This window comes from Phaseolus vulgaris, chromosome 6, assembly GCF_000499845.2.
Source record: "Phaseolus vulgaris cultivar G19833 chromosome 6, P. vulgaris v2.0, whole genome shotgun sequence".
NCBI lineage: Eukaryota > Viridiplantae > Streptophyta > Magnoliopsida > Fabales > Fabaceae > Phaseolus > Phaseolus vulgaris.
This window is the reverse complement of record NC_023754.2, coordinates 27,977,869-28,003,735: the sequence shown is the minus strand read 5'-3', so window position 1 is coordinate 28,003,735 and position 25,867 is coordinate 27,977,869. Positions and strand designations below refer to the sequence as shown.

The 25,867-nt window shown below is 30.2% G+C and overlaps 4 protein-coding genes and 1 non-coding gene across 5 annotated transcripts; 3 read left to right on the top strand and 2 right to left on the bottom strand.

The window, feature by feature from the left end:
• The first annotated feature begins 7,757 nt into the window (after nt 1-7,757).
• LOC137833577 (F-box protein At1g49360-like) lies at nt 7,758-8,870 on the top strand. Its single transcript, XM_068641918.1, has one exon. It carries the CDS (start codon nt 7,758-7,760, stop codon nt 8,868-8,870), a length of 1,113 nt encoding a protein of 370 aa, XP_068498019.1.
• Nucleotides 8,871-11,591: 2,721 nt separating this feature from the next.
• On the bottom strand, nt 11,592-13,338 carry LOC137832509 (large ribosomal subunit protein bL34c-like). Its single transcript, XM_068640704.1, has 2 exons — nt 13,101-13,338; nt 11,592-11,977 (listed from the first exon to the last, which is right to left on the bottom strand). Exons 1-2 carry the CDS (start codon nt 13,291-13,293, stop codon nt 11,727-11,729), a joined length of 444 nt encoding a protein of 147 aa, XP_068496805.1. The 5' UTR covers nt 13,294-13,338; the 3' UTR covers nt 11,592-11,726.
• A 61-nt stretch (nt 13,339-13,399) lies between these two features.
• On the top strand, nt 13,400-13,472 carry TRNAA-UGC (transfer RNA alanine (anticodon UGC)). The gene has a single exon. It is a non-coding gene; the product is annotated as a tRNA-Ala (tRNA).
• A 1,765-nt stretch (nt 13,473-15,237) lies between these two features.
• On the bottom strand, nt 15,238-16,689 carry LOC137832503 (fruit bromelain-like). The gene is made up of 2 exons (XM_068640697.1): nt 16,212-16,689; nt 15,238-16,050 (listed from the first exon to the last, which is right to left on the bottom strand). Exons 1-2 carry the CDS (start codon nt 16,645-16,647, stop codon nt 15,476-15,478), a joined length of 1,011 nt encoding a protein of 336 aa, XP_068496798.1. The 5' UTR covers nt 16,648-16,689; the 3' UTR covers nt 15,238-15,475.
• A 4,364-nt stretch (nt 16,690-21,053) lies between these two features.
• Nucleotides 21,054-22,071, top strand: LOC137833175 (F-box protein At4g00893-like). The gene has a single exon (XM_068641535.1). The coding sequence runs from the start codon at nt 21,071-21,073 to the stop codon at nt 21,995-21,997; it is 927 nt and encodes a 308-aa protein (XP_068497636.1). The 5' UTR covers nt 21,054-21,070; the 3' UTR covers nt 21,998-22,071.
• Nucleotides 22,072-25,867: the final 3,796 nt, after the last annotated feature.

The window sequence follows — 25,867 nt, the reverse complement described above, 5'->3', positions numbered from 1 at the left end:
GAAAGAAAATTTGATAAGAGATGTGTGAGAATTTAATAGGATACATAAGATTGTTTGGATTAAGTTAGAGAAAATTTATGATAATGATGCATTGAAGTTTGTGAGTGATGTGATGATTATATGAGATTTTTTTTTAAGTGGTAAAATGTAAGTTTAAAAGTTTACTATTTATTTTAAAATATTTGAGTAATTTTGAGTTTCAATTAAAAAATAAAATGATAATATTCATAATTGTAATAATTTTTAGATGAAAAATTATGAATATATGTAAAAATTGAATATTGTTACATAGAAATAAATTATTGAAATATTCATAATTTTAAAAAATAAATGTAAAATAAATTTGCATTAAATTTAAATAATATTAATAATTTTATAATAATTTATAAAAATAATTATTATTATTTTAAACATTTTTATATATAACTATATATGTTTTTTTATATTATAATTTTATTTTATCATTATGTAATGTTTAATAATTTTATTTATATTCTTTTAATATTTTTGAAAATTATTTTACTTTTATTATATTATATAATGGAATATATTGTATATATATAATAAGATTAATAATAATAATAATTAATAATATTATTAATTATTATTAGGTTTAATTACCTTTTTCGTCCCTATATTTATAGCCAATAGTCAATTTGGTACAGTGGTTTTTAAAAAATTCAATTTGGTCCCTAAGTTTTTTAAAATATATTCAAAATGATTCTTTCTGTTAAATATCACCAAACGGTGTTAAGTGGTGCTTATGTGGCAGATACGTGTAAATTATGTGGATGGTGCTTACATTACTTTAGTGAATACTAAATTAGGGTTTCACACATGGATAAAGAGCTGCAGGAATAGAACAAGTTCTGTTTCACACATTAGCAGCCACTATAATCTAAGTAAGCAGCTGAATGATGGGCCCTTGAGGTGGAGAAGTATTGTTATCATCCCTTCACTTACAAACCAAACCTTCACTTAAATGTTGGACCACACATCACAAAATTATGTCAGAGACCAAATGTTGGACCACACATAAAAACTGTTGCACATGGTGGACCTACATCATAAACAACTCTGTATATGTTCTAAAAGTAATAAAAATTAGAACCACTCTGAAACTAGTAAAAAATTACTAAGGAACAACACAAAACGACACCACGGTCTAGATCGCAATCGCTGCCCCTTCACCACCTCTAGACCACACCACATAATCGCTCCTCCAAATCGACCATGGGAACGCAGCTCACCATCGTAACTCACGATCGCACCACAAAATCGAATGAGGGGAGCACACCTCCGAATGGAATCGAAGCAGGAAGCACACCAGAATTTGAATAACCTAAACCCTAATTCAGTATTCACCAAAGTAATGTAAGCACAATCCACGTAAGTTACACGTGTCTGCCACATAAGCACCACTTAACGCCGTTTGGTGATATTTAACACGTTTGGTGAATTTTTTAAAAACCACTGCACCAAATTGACTATTGGCTATAAATATAAGGATGAAAAAGGTAATTAAACCTAATTATTATTAACGATTAATTAATTACTATTAATTATTATTAACTATTATTTTATTATTAATAATTAATAATTGATTCTGACTTCTATAGAGTGCATGAAAATCTATTCCAACACAAATGGAGAATATCAATTCAGACTTCACATTAACTTATCTAGAAATCCGATTTTGCAAATCAACTACTAGAAGACAGAACAAAATTGATTCTCCCAGCAAAGAATCAACTACTACTAACATAATAATAAGAATTAAATTTTAAAAATAAAAAATAATTAGTTGTTATATTGATTAAATTAAATATTATTTTATTAATTAAATTAAATATTATTTAATATTTAAATTATTTTTTATTATTAATAAATAATTTTTAAATTAGTATTAAAATTGTCAATTATTTAGATTAAATTAATAATTAAAATTTATAATAACTAATTAGATATTAATTTAAAAATTATTTATTAATAATATAAATTAATTTAAATAATAATAATTTTTGTAATAATTAAAATAATATTTAATTTAATCAATATATTAATTAATTATATTTTTAAAATTAATTTATATTTAATAATTTTTTGAAATGATTATTTTAATCTTAAATATACATAACAATAATTGTTTAAGTTAATTTTACAGTTTAGTTATTGAGTATAGTTCAGTTCTATGCTCCAAGACGTAACGATGCAAAAAATAAATAACTAAATATATATAAATAATATAAACATAAACATGTAAATATAAACAAGAAGGTATAATTATTTAAGCACATAAATTTACAAAACAATTCAAATAAATTATATGTCTATTTCAATATGTCAAACTAAATGCTGTAAAAATAAAAACACAAATAAGTCTTCACAACAAAACACTCCTCATGTCTATTAGAGGATAATTAAATATATAAAATATCAATCACAAATTTCTAAAGTTTCACTGAGAACCACATATAAATAAATAGATTAATCATATTATTTATTATGTTTCGAAAGATATAGGTAGTCAATATAAACGATATAAAAACTAGACGATTTCTAAAAATCTATAATGAATTCAAATATACAAAATATCTATCATAGTCTCATAAAATACTCGGTCATCAATTTATCGATATGAAAGTTTACGTACTATTTATTTAGTCACGATTTAGCTCATTGTTAACTAATTTTACATACAATACATGATCCTCCAATTGTCAATATGAAAATCATTGATTATTTTATCATAATTTGATTAACATGATAATCTTCTTACGAGAGTTTTCACAATTATTCTTGAATAAGTGTTAAAAATTATTTTTTAATTAGCCTCACATAATAAATAACAATCTGTCTAACGAGTTCCGCAAATTAGTCCACTAAACGAGATTTCGTTAGAAAAATCTAGCAAAATTACTTAGATACAAAAAAAAGAATAATGATTATTTCATTAAATATTTTTATGACGAATAATGTTAAGACGACAATAAGTAAAGACTAACCAATAATATATTATAATATCTACATTTATGTAGTTTTGTATTGTATTGTATATTTGAATGATGAAACTAAGTAGCATTAACGAAAATGTAATGTTTGATTGAAATGGTTGAAAGAAAGATAGGAAAATGGTACTAACTCCGGTCTGACAAGCCACCCTCCATTCCGCGGCTGCATTTGTCGGTTTCCTCTGAGAATCTGCAAAGCCCAATAAACAAAGGCACAGGAGCACGCAACCAATGTCGGCCATAGATTAGAGAGTGATCCATAAGCATGCACCAAATTGGGCCCTCAGGACCCATACGCCACTGTCTGCTTTAACCTCATCATCAACTTTAGCCACACTATAGTCCATTCTGGCTGTTAAAACGTGCACATCTTAACTCCCAATAAAACACTAATGTCTTTTCTGTTGCTTCATAATCTTCCACACTCCCAACACAACATTAACAAATTTTGTCACCCACTGCAGTCTTTTTCCGTCACTACTATACTATTTTTCTTAACAACTTATGCCTATTATTTTATTACAAAATAACGTCACTCAAATAATTTGATCATTAATCTATATCCAAAATTTCAATCAAATCAATAGTCGAGTTGATTTACATAATACTAAATTCAAATTATTGAGAATCAAAATTATGTTTTTATTGTATTGCATTATTGTTTCAAAATACGAGGTTCTTCTAAGAAAACGTTAAAAGCTATATTTTTAAAAAATATTACTTTTTTTTATCTACTTCTCATTTATTTCATTTGAATATTTCTTGAGTTTACCATTTTGTTATGTCATGGTTATGGTTAGTTTTTCCAAAATTTTCCAGCTAATACTATTTAAGACTCATTAATTAAGAGTCATGAGTACTATTCGTATGTAATCACTTTTGATTTACATACGAAAAAATTCGTATGTAATTAAATCACTTTTATTCTTATATACGAAAAAGTCTGTATGTAATCACTTTTTTTCTTACATACGAAAAAAGTTGTATGTAATGTTTATTTACATACTGAATTAAATTTGTATGTAAATATCCGTATGTAATGTTTACTTTATATACAAATTTAAATCCGTAGGTAATAATCAGTATGTAAATGGATCATTTCTTATAGTGATATATGTTCTATGTGTATGTTTTGTGAAAAATATGATAAATCTATTAAGCATTTATTGTTTGAATGTTCTAATACTTTGCATATTTGACTCTGAGTCTCACTAATTACAATATTGTATCACCTCTTTACAAAATATTTACAAAATTTACTATCGACTTTGTACTACAAATTCTTTACATTTTTTCAAGATACTTAAAAAATGTAACTTGAAAATCCTTGTTGCAGCACCATCCGGTGTATGTTATACCAATGTTATTTTATCCCTCACTAATATATAGTATGAAAATTAATGTATTAAATAAATATTTTGACACAGAATATATTTTAAATTTGTTACATTTAAAAAAAATCAATATTATTATATAATGCTAATTTTAACTATTAATGCTTTTCAATATTAAAAACAGTTTATAAGTAGATAAATTAAAAAAAAAGATAACAAAAAGAAAAACCTTTAAAAATTTATTTATCTAAGAAAAAACAGCAACCGAATACTCTGTTATTGAATAATAGGTTTGCAAAAACTCTCATTCAATAATGTAGAGCAAAATATGTATTTTTAAAATTTTTGGAGGCTAAATACCAACTTGTCTAGTTAACATGACGAAAAAGATTATGCTTGATAAACAACGAAACCATTGGACCACAAATAACAACGGAGAAGGTGGAGGAGAAGAGCGAACCAAAAGTTTGGAACAATATTATTTTTTTTTTTGTAAAAAAATGGAGTTCAGGTTTTTTATATATTTGATTTAATTTTTTTTAAAATTAGTGTAAAATTGTTTTATTGGGAAGTGAAAATCTAATATTTAAAGAAGATATTTTATTACGTTAAAAATCTGTTAAGATAGTTGTAAGGTAAATACATCCCTGTATTAAATCATAGATATGATTTCCTTTAACTAGGATCAATTAATTAACACAATTAGAATATATTTATAGTTATGACTTAATTGTCGTTATTATTATTAGCTGTATCCACATTTTTTATTTTTATATAATTATATTTAATAGTAAAATTGAATAAACAATATTATTATTCACACATCACACTTATATTATTAGTAAAAGTGAAAAAAAAATATAAAAACAATTATTAGTGTATTCTCTTATATATTCAGAGCAAAAATTATTCACCTTTTTCACCTTCAACATTACTTTCTTAATTTTATTACTTTCATTCTCATTGCTAACATGAATCAAAGTTTTAGAATGGAGTTCCCTGAACCAAAAGTTTGGTCTTCTCGCATTCCTCATTCTTTCCGATGGAATGATATAACTCTTGCACCCTATGAAGGCAAATTGTGACGATCAATTTTCAATGGCATCAACGACCCTAATTACCCTAATTAAAAGCTCTTTTTCCCTGACACCCCACCACGCACTTAAATTCTGAAAACACAAACGTCCTCTTGTGGAGTAAAGGGTAACCATTCATTGGTTTATGGTTTTCCCACATTCCCATGAGTTATACAAACTACCCTTTTTGTGGGGCTGTGCAGCAGTCATATGCTTCACCACCCTCATTCTTGCTGACAAATTAACACTGAGGTTGACAAATTAACACTGATGAATGACTTACCTTGTTTTGCATTTAGATGCTTCAGGGCAAATGTTGTGCTTGTTTGTGTTTACTTTGTTTGATAGTTTGAGTTCTTTGACATTTTTATGAGGGATAGATTGGGAACATGAAATGATGGGATGAGGGTTGTTATGAACATGGGGTATAAAGGTTTGTAAATCCCTTCCACTTCATTAAGCACCGTTTTGGTTTCTGAGAATTTCTGAAAATCGCAAAGTAACTCATCTTGTTCAGCACAAAAACCTTGAGAAAGAATGAGATTTGGGTTGTCCATAGTGGTGGCTGGGCAATGACGCATCCCACAATAGCTTGCAAATCCCAATCCATAACGCGTGCAAGTTCTTCATGCAAGTTCTTCAAACTGCAGATCACATATATATAAAAAAAATTAAAAGAGATTAAGGAAGAAGAGAGATACAAAGAATAGAGAGAAAAACCGAGAGAGAAAAGATAAGGAAACCAAAAGATCAATTTGAGAGAGTTACGATGATGAAACAAAAAATGGAGAATCGTTGTTAATGGAATGGATTTTCCAATTATTATAAGAAACAAAAAAAAACAATAACTATATACATACTTCCGAATTTGCGAGCAACAACAGTGTAGAAGCCATTGAAAACATGGTTGATTTGATTTCGTGGTTCATGAAACGAAACTACGACTTATGATATTTTGAATATAAATAGAAAACAAAAAAGATGTTTCATTGGTTTATAAAGCCTTCAATTTAGTTTTAAATTTAAAAAATTCAAAATTTAAAAACTCAAAATTTGAATATTTCAAAATTTCAAAATTTGAATTTTTTTTTTAAATTTAATATTTTGAAAATTTAAAATTTTTAAAATTTAAAATTTTTTAAAATTTAAAAAATTTGAAATTTTAAGTGAAATTTGAAAATTTGAAATTTGAAATTTAGTTTTTTTTATTTAATAGAGTAGTTATTAGTTTTTTTAGATTTTGCAAAATGTGAAAATAAATATATAAAATATGATAATATTTAAAAAAAGGTTTTTATCTGGAAAAAAAATAAAAATATCTTTCTTTCAAAGGCTTAAATAAAATCAGAATTAAAAGAATAATTAGATAAAAGAAAATAAACAAAAACAGAGAAAATGGAAAGAGAGAAACAAAAACTAACATTTTGTAATCAAATCAGAAGAATAATAGTTGAGTTTTTTCCTGTTCAGTATATCCCTCTCTCGAACTTCCTAATGCACTTTCCCTTTTCTTCCTAATCCCTCCTTTCTCATGTACTAACCCATCTCACTTCCACCTACGCAGTTTTATTGGGTACTTTTTTTCTCTTTCAATTTTTTATTCAATGAACAAAGCCCTACAATTCTTATTTGTTTGTTTTTCTGTACGTTTTTTCCTTTCCAATGTTTTATTCAATAATAATATTATCATCAATAAATAAAAAATAAAAGTAAATTCATACATTGCAAAATTACACTTACTGGTTGGGTTCCTGGGTTCGTGGTTGTGGAACGTAAGAACGAATTTTTATATTTTGAATATGAAGACGAAAAGATCTATTGATGGGAGAAAAAGATGCAATCGTGATGTTTTGTTTTGATTTTTAAAAATAATGTTATCTCTTTTGTTATACATTTAAAATTGTTCAAAAAAATTGAAATAATATATTTTTTAATTTTTAAAATAATGAAACAAAATATAAATCTAAAAATAAAAATAAAATAATATTATATCACAGTTAAGAGGAGAATCCCTTTATATATAGGTATAGATTATTAAATATAATAATATTTTTTAATAAAAAATGAATTAAAAGTCATTTGCATTTAAAGTGATAGTATACTCCACTCTCGTGTCTTTCACATTAAAAAAAAAATTAGGATGTGATTATTTAGAAAGGAAAGAGATATTTCATATGCTTGTCACTAAATTTAGGCATATTATCAGATTATTTCTGTTATTCTGTTGATAATTTGTTCTTTGACTCTTCATAAATAAAACCACCTGTGAATAGAGCTTGAACAAGTACCTCCGCAGCCTTTCTTTCTACAAATTTTATTGATTAAGAAAAACCACGATGAGACAAGTTTTGAGAAGGGCTTTAAGCGCACTTACCAGTTGCATTAATTTGTTTGATACACTTCGGAATCTCTTTTGGTTGAAGTTTTCAAGGGTTGATTCAATAACAGATGGTTCAGCCTCACACCACGTTGATGCAACTTCAATGGGGTTGATTCCAACTCCAAGCAGAATGGCTCTGAAAGAAGAACAGAGGACATATCTGTCTCATGACTTGCTTTCCAGAATTGCGAGTTGTTTAGGGCTTATGGACTTTCTCACCTTCCGTTGTGTCTGCAAAGATTGGCACATTGCTTCTTCAGGAGTTTCCCATGAAGATAAATCTTCTATGTTTGAACCTTGGTTTCTCATTTACGGAGCAGCAGATTCTCAATGTTCGTTGATAAGCAACGAGTATAAACGGTACATGAGCCACCTACGGGAAATGGACGGGGCAGCATGCCTTGCATCATATGAAGGATGGTTACTTCTGTTTCGGCAGGTGTTTGGGCAGGGATCATTGTTCTTTTTTTCCCCATTTTCAAAGGCAAAAATAGATCTTCCAAATTGTCCCTTCACTGCAGTAACTGACCATATTGCTGCATTTTCAACTGTCCCCACTGCTCAAGATTGCACGGTTGTTGTGGTTAGCAGTAGCAGTTTTTATGAATTACAACTGTTCATGCTTTGCCGGGGAGAGAAGGTATGGACCCAGTACAGGTTTTTGGGTTATAATAAAAGAATTAAAACAGCTTTGTTTTATGAAGGGGAGGAGTTTCACTTTTTGGACGGGGCAAATGGTTTGATTACCTTCAATCCTTCTAGAAACCCTGAGTGGAAATCTTATTATATACACGCAACAACACATTTATCTTCGGAGGTTTTAGTTTTGAAGTATACATTAAATGAAAGCCTTTTTGAACACCATAATGATACTGGTATGGTGAGATACTTAGAGGAAAACGATTCAATCTCAACCTGTGGGACTACAGTTCCACACTATAGAGGTCGATGGGACATGGTAATTGGGAGTGAAAGCATAGCCGCAAAAAATCAATCTGAAACCCGTCATCTTAAAGGGGTATGGATCCAACCTAAATATTGCTATGTTCCTCCTCGTCAGAGATGGTAACTTGTTAGGTTCCTGCTCTCACTCTTTCACGGATTTCTTATTTCTTTCAAAGATTACATTTTATTGCTTCTAATCACGTTTTCGATTTTAATCACTTATTGCTTCTTAAGGATTGGATTTTTTTTACAATCCCGACTCTCCTTCTTTGCTCTCTAATTCTGCTTCTTTACCGTTCTCTCGTGGCTGACGAACTAAAATTATTTAATAACTAAACAACGGATGTGAGGAATTTGCTTATGAGAAATGATCTTTGAGAACTTTAAGAAATGATACTTTAACAACATTAGAGTCGTCAGAATTGTATATAATTATTAATCTAATATATCTAGATATAAATATATAATAATAAAAAAATTATAATTAAATAATATAAAAAATATTAAAATAATAATATTAAAAGTTGTAACTTGTAAATATATTATTACCATTTTCTTATTTATAGTAAAAAAAAGAGAAAAAAACAAAAAAAAAAGTTAAGGACTTTTGGCATTTAGGGTTTGACTTTTTTTATATATTTTATTAATAAAAAAGTAAAATTTATCATAAATATTAATTATTAAATAAATTTAATTAACACAAATATTTTAATAAAATAATAATAATTAATAAAAAAAAATTTAATATAAAAAATATATTTATTTATAATAAATATATTATTTAATAATAATTATTATAAATATAATAATACTATTTAAATTTAATACAAAAGGTTTCTAATTAGAATATTTAAATTTATGAATATCTAAATTATTTATTTTTGTATAACAATTTAAAATTTTGTATGTAAATTATTTTTCTTCAAATAACTCTATTTTTTTCAAAATTAATTATTTAAAATTAATGGTATTATTGGTAATTTTAATTCATCAAAATTTAGACAAAAATACTTACTATTTGATCATTATATTTTTTTTTAAAAAAATAAAGATAATTTAAAATATATATATTACTTACCAACCTTACACTTCCACACTCCAATCCAATTTGAAGAAAATTTCCAAATTATCCAAATTTGTTTAACCAATGGATCATTGAAGAAAATATTGTTTCTAGGATTAATATGAAACAAAATGTTCAAAATTAAGTGAAGTTGTTTCTAACCACATCAAAGTGTGATTCGCAAGTAAAAGAATAAAATGGAATTAGTCCATTAAAATTTTTTAAAAAAATTCAAACGCTGGTTTTTGAATCGTGTTGTTGGGCAATATAGGGTTAGTGAGTTTCAATAAAAGCAAACCTTCTTTTTTGTTATTTTGAACATGCCCAAGTAAAATTGAGGGCAAAAAAAAAAACATGATTTTTTTTTCTTTTGAAAGTTATTACAATTGCAGTATTCTAAATATAATTTTACAATTACTCCATATATTTTTAGTCATTTTATTTATTATATTTTACATTTTTAATGAATTAAAATATTTTTTTAGTTAATGTTTTGATTGATATCTGCTGAAAAATTATCTTAATATTAACTAAAATTAAAAGTGTTCTCAATCAGAAAAAAAATGTTAAACTGATTGAAATAAAAAATAATATTTACAAATATTAATAAGAAAATAACTCTAACATATGTCAATCAACTAATTAAAAAAATCTCTTTAACATTAAAAAAAATTATACTGACGTTAATTAAAAAATAACTTTGATCTACATCAACACAATTTTTTTTCAATAATATCAACTCAAAAGTAACACTTATCCAAATTAATTAAACTCACATTAATTTAAAAATAGTTTTACTGGTATGGGCCAAAAAATAATCATGTGAATATTAACTAAAGGAAAATCTTACTAATTTCAAACAAGAAATAACCCAATCTTAAATTGGAAAAATACAACTCCAATTGACATAATTAAAAATATCTCTAACTAATATTAATTAAAAATAAAATAAAAAACTACTTTTAACTCTTTTACGAAAAATAACTTCAATGATATCGATAGAAAAATCACGAAAGAAACTGACCGAAAATTAATAAATATACAAATTAGTCCATGAAAGGTAAGTGTGTTGAGTGATAGGGTCGTGATTAAATTTTTCATGTAGATAGATCCTACAAATTTCATTTACTTACATTTAAGTTTTTTATGGGTTTGATATTTGATACACAAGCTCAATTTTCTTTATAATCAATACAGAAGGACTCGAGCAAGCAAATGAATTTTTCAATAACCTTCTTATATGAAAATTTTAACCAAACACCACTTACTCCAAGATAAGATTTTTTCAAATGATATTAAGTAGACAAAGTTTCAACTAAGACCGAGTCAAAGAGATAATACAAAAATAAAAATCTTAAATGAAAAAAAGGAAAAGAAAAAAAAGTGTAAAAAAAAATTTACATCTTACGGAATAAATTGAAATTGGATAATTTTAAATAATTAAACTACTTTCACATCCAAAATAACATTTTATTTCAAATTCCTCTACCACCTCGTCCAAACACAATGCACCCAGTAATGTAAAGGGGGATACTTGACATTGAGCATGCCACAACGGCCAAATTAAATATCCGATGTAACACTCAATTACAATATGTACCCTCAATACCTTTATTAAAAGAATTTAAAAGATAATTTATGAGTTGTTATAAGAACAATATATACAAGAGAAACCAATTATGTTGTTTGTCATTGCATCAAGTCTCATCTGTGATTCGTTTTGTAGTAAAACATCTTTGAAGCAAATTTGGATGTAACTTGAGAATCATAGAAGACAACACATACATAAAAAGCATAAAAAAATTAGATTTTAAACATAAAGGGTACAAAGAAGGAGTGTTAGGAGAAAAAAATGAAGAACTCGAAATGCAGACATTTAAGTCACTGAAACACAAGAGATAGAGGCTATTCTGACGACTATTTTCCACTATTTGGGTGGGACTTGGTGCAGAGGATTTTCCGTCCCTTGGCACGTCGTCGTCTTAAAATAGCTCTTCCACCTGGTGTGCTCATTCGTTTGCGGAAACCATGAGTGCGTGCCAATGATTTTCTTGATCTGTTTCTCTTTGTCTGACAAAGAGCAGCCTTCCCTGCTCTCACAACCAAGCCACCACTTTTTCCTCTTCTCACCCCAACATTAGATGTCAAATCCAATCCAAGTGACAACCCTTAACATCAACAATTTAGTTCAGATCAACTCAATCTATATCTCAACAAGGATATATGCATGTGTGTGCTAAGTTATTCGCTAGAAAAATATGCTGAATTTAATTATAAAGTGAGTTATAATGATGTTCATGAAAGGATTTTTTTGAGATATTCTCAACTGATGCAGGCTATTGGGCTCATTGGAGTCTCTTCTCCATCACAACCTACCAAAATCCTTTGAGCCCCGAGGATTTTAATAAACTCAACCTCCATATATCAGTAAACCAATCAACTAAACCATAAAAGTTCAGGAACTATTTGTTCTTATGTTATTATTGGAGTTCAAGTCTGATTGAGAGTCCCCCAGAGTAAACTGAGTAAATTAAGCAATATAAAAGTGAAAAACATCACAAATTTATTGTCCTAAGATTTTAGATTAATTCTTGTCTGTTACCACATGGTACTGCTATAACCAGATCAGAAATCCTTAGAGAAAGAGGAACAAAGAATTTCATCACAACAACTAAAAACATTGCCGCACTCATTCAAAACATCTTACAAATTGCCATTGAGTTTAGGGATACTAGTATAGTCAAGTTCATTGCAATCTGTTCCGACTAGATAACATATTCAGACTTCAGACAAGCATTTTAAACTGGTATTATTGTTCTAAGCAGTGATAAAAAGCTAGTAATGGTACTCGTTTACAACATAACTATATTTGCCTGTGCTTGCCTTCACTTACAACCCATTTCATCAGGAAGTAGTGGGATCAACTCCTATTTAGCTTAAATTGACAAAAAAAAATAAAAATCCCTTTCAAACACAGAAGAGCAACTTCCGCTCCAAATTGTGTCCATGTTGAAGTTAAATTAAACCCCACCACAAAAGCTTTTTTTTTTCTTTCAAAAACCCGTTAGCAACATAAACCCCTACATCCCTATTAAAACAAAGAGAAGCACTTCCAATTCAAAAGTGAAACAGGTATTAAAACATGTTTAAGGTTGGGAAAGCATACATTGATAATGAAGAATTAAGCACTTCCTAAATAAAAGCACAGAAGGAAATTGAGGAGGAATGCGCAAGCGCAACTAGTGAAGAATGAGGTGGAAGGGGAAAAAAAGAAAGAAAGGCGAGGAGTACCTGAAAAGGAGGAAGGGGAAGAGAGATGGGAAGGAGAGGAGAGGAAGGAGCAATGGAGGAGAGGAGAGCGAAGAGTGGAGGAACTGCTGCGGGTAACGTTGAGAGAGACTGAAGATGGTTTTGGGGTGGTGAGGATCAGAGAAGCCGTGAGAGTGGGCGCCTTCGTGGCTATGCAGAGCGATAACGAAGCCATTATCCACCTCTTTTTTTCCTTCAACTCTCTGAATACTAGTTTAAAGCCATGGGGAAAACATATATAATTGTTTTCATTTTAATAAATATTATTTAACATTTCATCTGGGGATGTAGCTCAAATGGTAGAGTGCTCGCTTTGCATGCGAGAGGTACAGGGTTCGATCCCCTGCATCTCCATCATTTTATTTAAGTTAGTTTTACTTCTAATTGATATAAGATATTTCAATTTTTCAAAGATCTTCCAATTTTCCTTCACCAATTCCGTTTGATTTTTGTATAACTGTCATTGATAAATTCAAAGAGTCATGCATGCCATGGACACTTACACTATATAAGTAATATAACTAATTCTTTAAATCATATTTTATAATTTATTTCTTTAACCAATTACATGTTTGAATGAATAAAGAAATAATAATATAGTTATCCCAAAACCATCGCGCTTAATTAAATTTTGCACAAAGAATATATGCATCTAATTTGAATTTTATGTAATTAAAGATAAAGCATATGCTTTTCATTTTTTTTAAATATTTCAAGTGTTGTTTTAATCTTTCTAAACTTTTTTACCTACTTTCTAATTTTTCTAATTTTAGAATATGTTATTTTTTTAATCTTTTTAAGTTATTTTTAAATGGTATTTCACAGATGAAAAAATGTTTTTAATTGTACTTATAGAGGATGGAAATCGATGCACTTTAAAATTAAATAGATAAAAATATAAATTTTTATGGAAAAGCAAATCTCAACTTTTAGATATTTAAAATATGAAAATATATTTCAATTTCGATAAAAATATCTAAAAACATCACACACAAAAAATCATCGCGCACATGGATTAAAATGTTCTTATTTTAAATAGATGCCAAACGATATATAATTCAACCAGAGATTTAAAGATATTAAAATTCTTAATATAAAAAGTATTTAATGATGTAACTTATAATAATTGAATAATTATTTTTTGTTTTTATTTGTAATATAGACTTTTTGAATTGATGCATTATAGTATTATTATTTTTTATTTTTAACAAAACCTTTATTATTATTTTCAAAGTTCTTTTAAATTTGTTGGAAAGGCTATATATAGTTAAATTATTATATTAAAATATAATTAATTATTTTGTATTCATTCAAATGAGATATTCACATTTAAATTATATCATAACTTATCACTATGGGTAAAATAATCGATTTTTTAATAATATTGATTATTTGAAATTGGACTTAAATATGAATTTCGCTGATAATTTATTACAGTTTTGTATTTGAAATTGGACTTAAATATGAATTTCGCTGATAATTTATTACAGTTTTGTATTTGAAATTTCTGATTCAATCTTAAACGACAAATCCATTATCATTAAAAATAGTTAATTAAATATGTGTTAAATAATTTTATATAATTTAAAAAAAAAATATAAAACAAGTATATCATTCACAGTCTAACTTTTTAATGTACAGAAATTCTAAATAAAAGTAAAACATTTTTTCTTCATAAACCTTGCATAAAGTGTTCTTTTACCGACATCTACCTATCTTACAGAAATCCATATAAGAACTTATAAATAATAGAGGTAAAATATATTTTCTTTAACCGATGTAACACTGAATGTATTTGTTTAATAGTAAATCTAGCATTTTGGACAATTAAAATCCAAAATGAATATTGGTGACTAATACGCTGATGAGTTTGAGATTAAAGAATGTTAATATTTTAAAGATAAGGGATTAAGTTGTTGATTAGTGAATGGCGAGTAGGAGAAAAAGTTTTGAAAATTGTTTGAAAGAAACTAGATGATGTCGCCACGTCGCAATGTAGAATTGGTTTCTGCATTGCCTATTTAAAGCACACAATGTGAATTGCATATATAAGAGTTCCAGAAAAGAAAAACATTTGTTCAGACTTCAATACTTAAAAAGTTTCTAAACATTTATAGCATTTTCCAACATATATGTGTATAATTCATTAACTCGGACGAAGCGAATAACTTCGTACTTTTACAAAGTATAAAAAGACATGCAAAAACCTAGTTTGCAAATATGAGAAACGACAAGTACATTATTAGACTGAGACAAAGAAAAGACAATGCTTAAACTTACTACAACACTATAGTTGCTACAGTAACAACATCATGCACGCACACTCCAACGTATTCAGAAAATTTGTTTTGAAATAACTACATAATTGGATAAGAAGCTTTCCTGGCGACGCCACAAACACCTCCAGGCTCACCACTTTCCCTGAGCAACTTCATGTACCCCTGCTCTCCCCAGCTTTCACCCCATGAATTCTTTATCAACCAGTACTTTTGACCGTCTTCGCTGGTGCCATAACCAACTATAACAACTGCGTGGTTGAGATCAGTGCCGCATGGTCCTTCAAATACACCTGTCTTGTGTGACTGAAAGTTTTCATTAACAGAAACGCCAACTGACACTGGTTGCTTGGCCACGGCTTGTAGTAGTTGCTCTTCACTATTTTCAGGTACGTCTTCGTATCCCATTATTTGAGCTGCGGCTTCTGCCCTCTGGCATGTTCCAGCAAACCCTTGGTATGGGTAATCGCTTTCGGTAGCGATACCCTGGTTTTCGTTTATATATTTGAATGCTTTATCCATGTAACCTCCACGACACCCGAAGTTATTCCCAACACAGTCCACTAACTGTTGTTCTGACAGTGAGATCAAATTGTTAGTTTTTATTTGGTGAATGCCTTCTACAGCTGCCGCAGCTGAAAAGGCCCAACAGCTTCCTGCAATTTAACCATGCAATAGATTAATGTCAGAAAATCACATCCTGTTCTGGTTACAAGTGAAAGAGAATGGCTATAAAAAAAATAGGAGATAAAATTAATCAACAGTTATTTTGCTGTAATGTTAATATAAAACACAAGATGAAGAGTTGATTACGTACCGCAGCGACCTTGATTCTTAATATCGGTGACGGCTCCAAATTCCCTCCAGTCCAAGCTTGTTGGAACATTAGTCACACTCAAGCGTGTAGCTGTGGATGAGCGTGGTCGGCTTGAATTGATCTTCAGTCCTGTGTATGAGGCGATAAACTCTTCTACGGTTAAGTCTGAAAATTGATTCAGCCCCAACGTGTAACTCTTGTTCCCACCACTGTTGAACTTCTCTATGTATTCCAAGTTCTTTACAAATATTTTTAACCTTTTTTCCTTCTCTGCATCATCAGCATATGCTCGTTCGAATTGGGTCATCCAATCCTGGTGAGCTGCAACAGCAGAAGATTGATCATACAATGTTCGGGACATGGCTGGGAATGCACATGTCCACAACATCACAGCGCAAACAGCAATCACATGCTTCGTTTGAACTGAAATACCCATTTTGTTTATGAGACAGAACAAGAGATGTATTGTATGAAAAGTGGGTATGAAAACATAGCATTCATTTGGCATATTTATAGCACATAAAATTCTATTCCCTTCCGATAATCTCGGAATATAAGTATTCACGTATCACAAAATGACCTCATTTGCCCTTACCTTCGTATCTTCCTTGCTTAAGATTGACCGCAAAATCTAAATGTAATTGAATGTGAATGTGTCCAATAAATACGGCTCAATCAATCTATGCTTCTCTTTTTCTTTTCTTTTTTCTCTTATTTATGGAGTAAATATCTGCAACTTTTATAAGACATAGTACAAATAATTGGAACTTAATTTTTATTTTAATTTATAAAAATAAGTCGATGAGGTTGCTCATCTCATTTTATCTTTAATTCACTTAGCAAGACAACGTAAAGCGAAGACTTAAAATATCAATTCATCCTTAACTTGTAATTAATGTGAATTCTTCAATTCTCTCATGATCATCCTTATTTCTGAAAACCAAAGGTACATAAAATTTACTTTTTATTCTTATTCTCGTAGAATTGAATAACATGTATATCCATATATTTGAACTCATATCGACCCAAATATTTATGAAATAATTTTTTTTACAAAAATAAATTCATCAAAGCAAAAACCAAAGAAACATCTAATTATCCATATTTAATATTTAATGTACAGTACATCTTCTCTTTAAACCCAAATGATAGTTAATAAGTTATAATTTCATAAACTTCTAAATAAATAAATTATAAATATTTTAATAAATTAATATTAGTGTAAGAGCGCATATTTTATATATATATATATTATTCCATATCTGATTTAAAAAGTATTAGTTATATTCATAATTATGTCTTCAATCTAAATATTTTCTGATACCAAGACAAGACAAGGTCAAACAAAAATACAAGTTTATTTATCATTTTTAGTTTAATTTATTTTATATTTTGTTAATGAAGTTATTGGATCAATTACGTAAGGATGAATAATTGAATATTTTATCATCCTTCCTCTCATTTAAAAAATTAAGATATTTAGTTTCCTATTTTCAAAATTCGTAATTTTAGTCTAATTTTTTTTTTCTTGACTTGTCTTTTTTTCTTATATTTAACTAATTAATTAAATATTTTATGGTACCGTAATTGAAGATGTCTGATCCAGGTTGAATTGAACATTAAATAAAATAATATATGTAAAATTTAGGATTGAATCGAAATATGAATTTTCTAACCAAATGTCTCTTTTAAAATTGGGATGAGAATTGTGGATGGAAAAAAATAGGATGACCAAATAGCATGACAAGGTTATAATTTTTTATTTTTTTTAAGGTTTTTATGTAAAAACTATAAAATATAATAAATTTTACTAATTGTAATAGAATAGTTAGGCAAAATTATACTTCTACCTCATAATAAATGTATTAGTGCTGGCTAATTAAAAAAATAAAAATGAATTGTATAGTTAATAAAATATAACTATTTTTATTTTAAATTTGAAAATACTATAAATAAATAGAAAAGTAGAAAGCTGAATACTGAAGACGTGAACAATGGTTAATAGATAGAGGAGAAGATGAAGGATGTGTTGCAATCCAAGAATTTTCAAACATGCGATGTCTCCAACTGTTTGGCATCTTTGACACGTTAAAGTCAATATCGTAACTTTATTTTTACAGGGTTTAATTTTAAACCTTCAGTTTCACATAATTATTTTAACTCTTTAAAAATAATTTTATAAAAAGTAATCCTCTAAAAAATAAAATTACACCTGTTTAGTCTTTTAAAACAAATATGTAGAAATTAGTTTTGTTGTTAATCATTTTCCCTGTATTGTGTTAATTATATATTGTTTATTTGACAGTGTGAAAATCATGTGACCAATGTTTCATTGAATTCCAAAACAAATATTGAGTTTACTCAGCATTATAAGTTGAAGCAAACAAATATTCAAATTCCACAAAACTCGTTAGTGGCTTGATTGCCGGATAATTCAGCTTCATTAAGCTCTCATGCAAAATGCCAATATTAACTCGATTAAACCTAACCTTATACATTTTTAATTTATTTTCTTTCATAATTCAATTATTTTTTATTAAATTATATAATTAAAGATAATCCTAATCTTACAAAACTTTAACTGAAAATTAAAAGGATATAACTTACTTATAATTAGCTTTCCAAATAAGAAGTTCTATTATAGAAGTATGATTTTTTTGGTAATTTACTTATTTATTTAATGATAAAAAAAATTAAATCTTGACTTCTTCTATTTTTTTTCTTATCTAATTTCTAAAATACATCTCACCACATATTTCGGACAACAAATACTTTTATTATAAAGGTAAAATACAAGTACTTCGTAAAAATAGACAAAGTATTTAATGTTTTGGTTTGATTTGATATTTGGTTAAAAATAAATTTAAATAAAACATAAAAATTATATGTAGTTAAATTTAGTTTAATTTTAATGTAAAAAGTTTTTGAACCAAACTAATAATTTTTAAGATTTAGTTTGAATTGATTTTACAATTTATTAGTGAGAATTATTTACCTGCACATTGTGTGTCTAAGAGGTATTGGAAAGTAATTAAACCACTGTCGTTGGAATATGCTAATTATTAAGATATTATATTAGTCCAATAATCTATCCCATCTAATCTCAATCATTTATTACTTACTTATTAATATTTTCTAAATTCTCTACAACCCTTCCATGAAGAAATCGATTCGCTCATAACAATCAGTGCATAAACTATAATAGAATAAAATTTAAAGATACAAAAATTATTTATTTAAAATAAAGGAATAATAAGAAAAAAAATAACTAAGCTGTAGCATAAATATTCGTCACTAATATAACAAAAATATTACATAATTTAATATAAATTTACACTTAAAAAAAATCATAAAAAAAATTAGTGAAAAAAATAATTAATTATTAGAGTGACTAAATTATAAAACAGACTTTGGTAGCAAAAACCGCTAATTAGATATCAATTAAAAAAATTTATCAATTAACAATATATATATATATATATATATATATATATATTTTATCAATTAACAAAAACCAACAACCATCTATCATCCTAAACTGGGTCATGCCAATTAAATCGATTTCAAACACGATAAAGGAGCAAGACACCAGTCAGAAAATGAGAAACAAGCAGAGGGTATTTTAGAAGTTACACATGACCAAGCCTTCAATTGAGCCAAAGTGAAGATTTTGACCACACCTCTAAGCGAAAGGATCAATGGAAGCGGCCGACGACACTCCTAACCACGCGGAACATTGACTAGTAGATTCCTCCGTGCAAAAATAACAAACTAAATATATTGTAATTTAGTATTTTTGTTTTTAAAACAGGTTTAAATAGAAATATATAATAAAATTCATAATAACATTTATAAATTTATCTCATGTATTAATTCAATAAAATTATAATTATTATAAACTTATAATACAATATCTATAATAAAAAAATACAATTTTTTAAAGATATTTAAAAATTGCGAATACATATGACAACCATTTATTTTTATGTAAATACTTATATTATCAGCAAGAAATACATCTTTCATAAACCCTAAAATTAAATGAGTTAGAATGTAAGAATTTAAAGAAAAAAATATAACTATTCAAATTCTTATATTTCAAACATTTTTTGCATATGGAGAAAAAAAAATTTATTGATGAGAAACCATAAAAACTCATGTACCAAATACTATACTAAAAAAATATTTCATTTTCAAGTTTTTTAATAAGCTAATTTTTCATTGTCAAGTGAGATAAGAATTTTTTTTTCTTTTTTCATAAAAGAAATGGAACAGTTGAGAAATAAGTAGAAATAATAAATTTTTATTTTACTTCTTTCTTGTTTTTATTTTAGAAATGGAAGACAACAAATGAGAAACAGAAAAAGTAGTTTGTATTTTACAATTGAAGTTGAAAAGAGGATGAACTGAAAAACTATATAAAAAAAAAACCTTTAACTTTCTTTTCCTTCATTATATTTAATTATATATAGATAATTGAGATTGGGATTCCATCAGTAGTTAGGTTTTATTTTACGTTTTCAATTCAAATAGAATATCAGGTGAATTGACAACAGAATGTTTAAAATGAAATAAACATTGTTCTTTTAATTTGGGCAGAAATCTTGTCGTAATTATGAGTTATCTATCCAACGTTACTAATTTTGAAATAAATATCTTGAAAGAGATGTTAAAGTTGTTGGGATTTTTTGTTGTGTAACTGAAAATAAAAACAAACTTGACTGAAAGTGAGGAGAGTGTGGTTGGTATTCTATATATAGATGTGGATGGATACATATGTAGATGTATATATATATATATATATGATGCAGGGTGCAATATGATGATGTGAAAGGGTAACTGAAGCACAGAGATAGAAGATGAGTGTGAAGTGGTCAGATCTGCCTCGTGACCTTCTTTCGCAAATTGCAAATTGTTTGGGGCTTATTGACTTTCTCCGTTTCGGTGTTGTTTGCAAAGATTGGAACACTGCTTCTTTTAAAGCTTTTAAAGTATCACCCGATGATAAATCTGTTCTGTGTGATCCATGGTTTCTCATATATGGAGGAGAAGGTTCCGACTGTTCCCTGCTAAACCCCCAGAACAAATGCTACACCATCAACCTTCCAGAACTTGATGGTGCAACGTGCCTTGCATCGTACGAAGGATGGTTGCTTCTCTTTGGGAATGGTTCATTGTTCTTTTTTTGCCCCTTCTCAAAAGCAAAAATAGAGCTTCCAAATTGCCCTTTTACTGAAGCACGTGACCATGTTGCAGCATTTTCAGCAGTCCCCACTTCTAAAGATTGCATTGTTGTTGTGCTTAACACCAGCAGTAATAGTGAATTACATCTGTCCATGCTTTGCAAGGGGGAAGATCAATGGGTGAAGTCCTCGTTTTCGGGGCACAAGTTCAGCAAAATAAGAACAGCTTTGTATTATGAAAACAATGATTTTCACTTTCTGGATGGAGAGAATGGTCTTGTTACCTTCAGTGCTTCTAAAAGCAAATGGAACAAGTATTATATGCGTGTATGCACTGATAAATCTCCCCCGTCTACGTTATTGCACTATATCATAAGTAAAAAGACTTTTCAATTGAGAAATGAGAAGAGAGAAAAAGGATTTATAAAAGCAAATGATTCAATTTCTACATGCGGAACTATAGTTCCACATGCTAGTGGTAAATGCGACACGATATTTCGGAGTGAAAGCATTGAAGCAGAAACTAAGCCTGGAAGCCGTCATCTCAAAGGAGTATGGATCCAACCCAGATATCTTTATGCTCCTTCCACCCAAACGTGGTAACTTGTTGTCTTCCACTTTTTTTTTCTCAGTCTTTCATGCTTTTGTTCTTTTTTTTAAACTTGGGTTTTTGTTACTTTCTCACCTATGGATCCTACCCTTTTACTGTCAAGGGTTTCGATCCAAACAATTTTATTCTTCTGTTCTTATTTTTCTTATTATCTTTGTTTATTTTGGGTGTTTTCTGCTCATGAATAGGAATTTATTTTAGATGTGGAATTGATTTTTATTTAAATAATTGTGCACGTTTTTTATCAAATAAAAAACAATATTCGTATTTACTTTTTATGCCTCCTGGTTTATTGTTTAGGAATTGATTTTAGATTTAAAACCGATTTTAATTCTAAACAATTTTAGATCTTTTCCTATTTTTCTGATAAAAAAAAAATTCGTACTGATTGGAGTTCTCCTTGAAATAAAAAAAAAGTGTAAAAATAAATTATTTAACTTCGTAGTCATTTTTTAAAGAATCTATATATATTATAAGATTATGAAGATTATGAATCGTGATCAACCACCACACATCGAATCGAAACAACCTTAACTGCTTCACAAATCCTTTTAGAATTTTAATTATAGAAATATTGACTATAATTTAAATGATGTTTTGGTTTCATACAAAGTTCGTTAGATACCTATGTATATGATGAATATTAATATTAATTTAAATGGTTTTATATTTTTATACATTGCATATAATTTTATTTATAAAACTTTACCATAAAATATTTGAAATTATTTTTTATGATTATTAGTACTTATTTTAAAATTATTTTAATGCAGATCGTTATCAATGGGTAATGCATAGTTAATTATATGATATACTGATTTAAATTACCCCAACTAGAATGTTTTTAAATGGTTATTTGTATTTTTTTTATCATATTAAAATATCAAATCTATTATTCTAAATAATGAAATGGCATTAGTTTCAAGAAAATGTATAATGCACTATCTTTTTAACTTCAATTTTGAAGCAATAATTTTTGTTTATTTTAAATGGTCTACGATACGGATACTGACATAAACGACATTAAACACGGAATACGGATGTAGGAACGGAATATGGATGTAGGAACGGAATATGGATGTAGGAACGGAATATGGATGTAGGAACGGAATATGGATGTAGGAATGGAATACGGATGTAGGAACACGGAACACGGATGTCGGAACACGGAACACGGATGTCGGAACACGGAACACGGATGTCGGAACACGAAACACGGATGTCGGAACACGGAACACGGATGTCGGAACACGAAACACGGATGTCGGAACACGAAACACGGATGTCGGAACGGAACACGGATGTCGGAACGGAACACGGATGTCGGAACGGAACACGGATGTCGGAACGGAACACGGATGTCGGAACGGAACACGGATGTCGGAACACGGATGTCGGAACACGGATGTCGGAACACGGATGTAGGAACACGGATGTAGGAACGGAATACGGATGTAGGAACGGAATACGGATGTAGGAACACGGAACACGGATGTAGGAACACGGAACACGGATGTAGGAACACGGAACACGGATGTAGGAACACGGAACACGGATGTCGGAACACGGAACACGGATGTCGGAACGGAACACGGATGTCGGAACCGGAACACGGAACACGGATGTAGGAACACGGAACACGGAACACTGATGTAGGAACACGGAACACGGAACACTGATGTAGGAACACGGAACACGGATGTAGGAACACGGAACACGGATGTAGGAACACGGAACACGGATGTAGGAACACGGAACACGGATGTAGGAACACGGAACACGGATGTAGGAACACGGAACACGGATGTAGGAACACGGAACACGGATGTAGGAACACGGAACACGGATGTAGGAACACGGAACACGGATGTAGGAACACGGAACACGGATGTAGGAACACGGAACACGGATGTAGGAACACGGAACACGGATGTAGGAACACGGAACACGGATGTAGGAACACGGATGTAGGAACACGGAACACTGATGTAGGAACACGGAACACTGATGTAGGAACACGGAACACGGATGTGGGAACACGGAACACGGATGTGGGAACACGGAACACGGATGTAGGAACACGGAACACGGATGTAGGAACACGGAACACGGATGTAGGAACACGGAACACGGATGTAGGAACACGGGACACGGATGTAGGAACACGGAACACGGATGTAGGAACACGGAACACGGATGTAGGAACACGGAACACGGAACACGGATGTAGGAACACGGATGTAGGAACACGGAACACGGATGTAGGAACACGGAACACGGAACACGGATGTAGGAACGGAACACAGATGTAGGAACGGAACACGGAACACGGATGTAGGAACGGAACACGGATGTAGGAACACGGAAGTAGGAACACGGAAGTAGGAACACGGATGTAGGAACACGGATGTAGGAACACGGAAGTAGGAACACGGAAGTAGGAACACGGAAGTAGGAACACGGATGTAGGAACACGGATGTAGGAACACAGAACACGGATGTAGGAACACGGATGTAGGAACACGGAACACGGATGTAGGAACACGGAACACAGATGTAAAAACACGGAACACTGATGTAGGAACACGGAACACTGATGTAGGAACACGGAACACGAATGTAGGAACACAGATGTAAGAGCACGGAACACGGATGTAGGAACACGGAACACTGATGTAGGAACACAGAACACTGATGTAGGAACACAGAACACTGATGTAGGAACACGGAACACGGATGTAGGAACACGGAACACGGATGTAGGAACACGGAACACGGATGTAGGAACACGGAACACGGATGTAGGAACGGAATACGGATGTAGGAACGGAATACGGATGTAGGAACGGAATACGGATGTAGGAACGGAATACGGATGTAGGAACGGAATACGGATGTAGGAACGGAATACGGATGTAGGAACGGAATACGGATGTAGGAACACGGAAGTAGGAACACGGAAGTAGGAACACGGAAGTAGGAACACAAATGTAGGAACACGGAAGTCGGAACACGGAACACGGATGTAGGAACACGGAACACGGATGTAGGAACACGGATGTAGGAACACGGAACACAGATGTAGAAACACGGAACACAGATGTAGAAACACGGAACACTGATGTAGGAACACAAAACACGAATGTAGGAACACGGATGTAAGAACACGGAACACGGATGTAAGAACACGGAACACGGATGTAAGAACATGGAACACGGATGTAAGAACACGAAACACTGATGTAGGAACACGGAACACAGATGTAGGAACACGAAACACGGATGTAAGAACACGGAACACAGATGTAGGAACACGGAACACAGAACACGGATGTTGGAACACGGAACACGGATGTAGGATGTAGGAACACGGATGTAGGATGTAGGAACACGGATGTCGGATGTAGGAACACGGATGTCGGATGTAGAAACACGGATGTAGGAACACGGAACACGGATGTAGGAACACGGAACACGGAATACGGATGTAGGAACACGGAATACGGATGTAGGAACACGGAATACGGATGTAGGAACACGGAATATGGATGTAGGAATACGTATGTAAGAACACGGATGTAGAAACACGGAACACGGATGTAAGAACACGGAACACGGTTGTAGAAACACGTTACACGGATGTAGGAACACGGAACACAGATGTAGGAACACGGAACACGGATGTTGGAACACAGAATACGGATGTAGGAACACGGAACACGGATGTAGGAACACGGAACACGAATGTAGGAACACGGATGTAGGAACACAGAACACGAATGTAAGAACACGGAACACGGATGTAGGAACACGAAACATGGATGTAGGAACAGGAGTGGATGTAGGATGTAAAACGGAACACG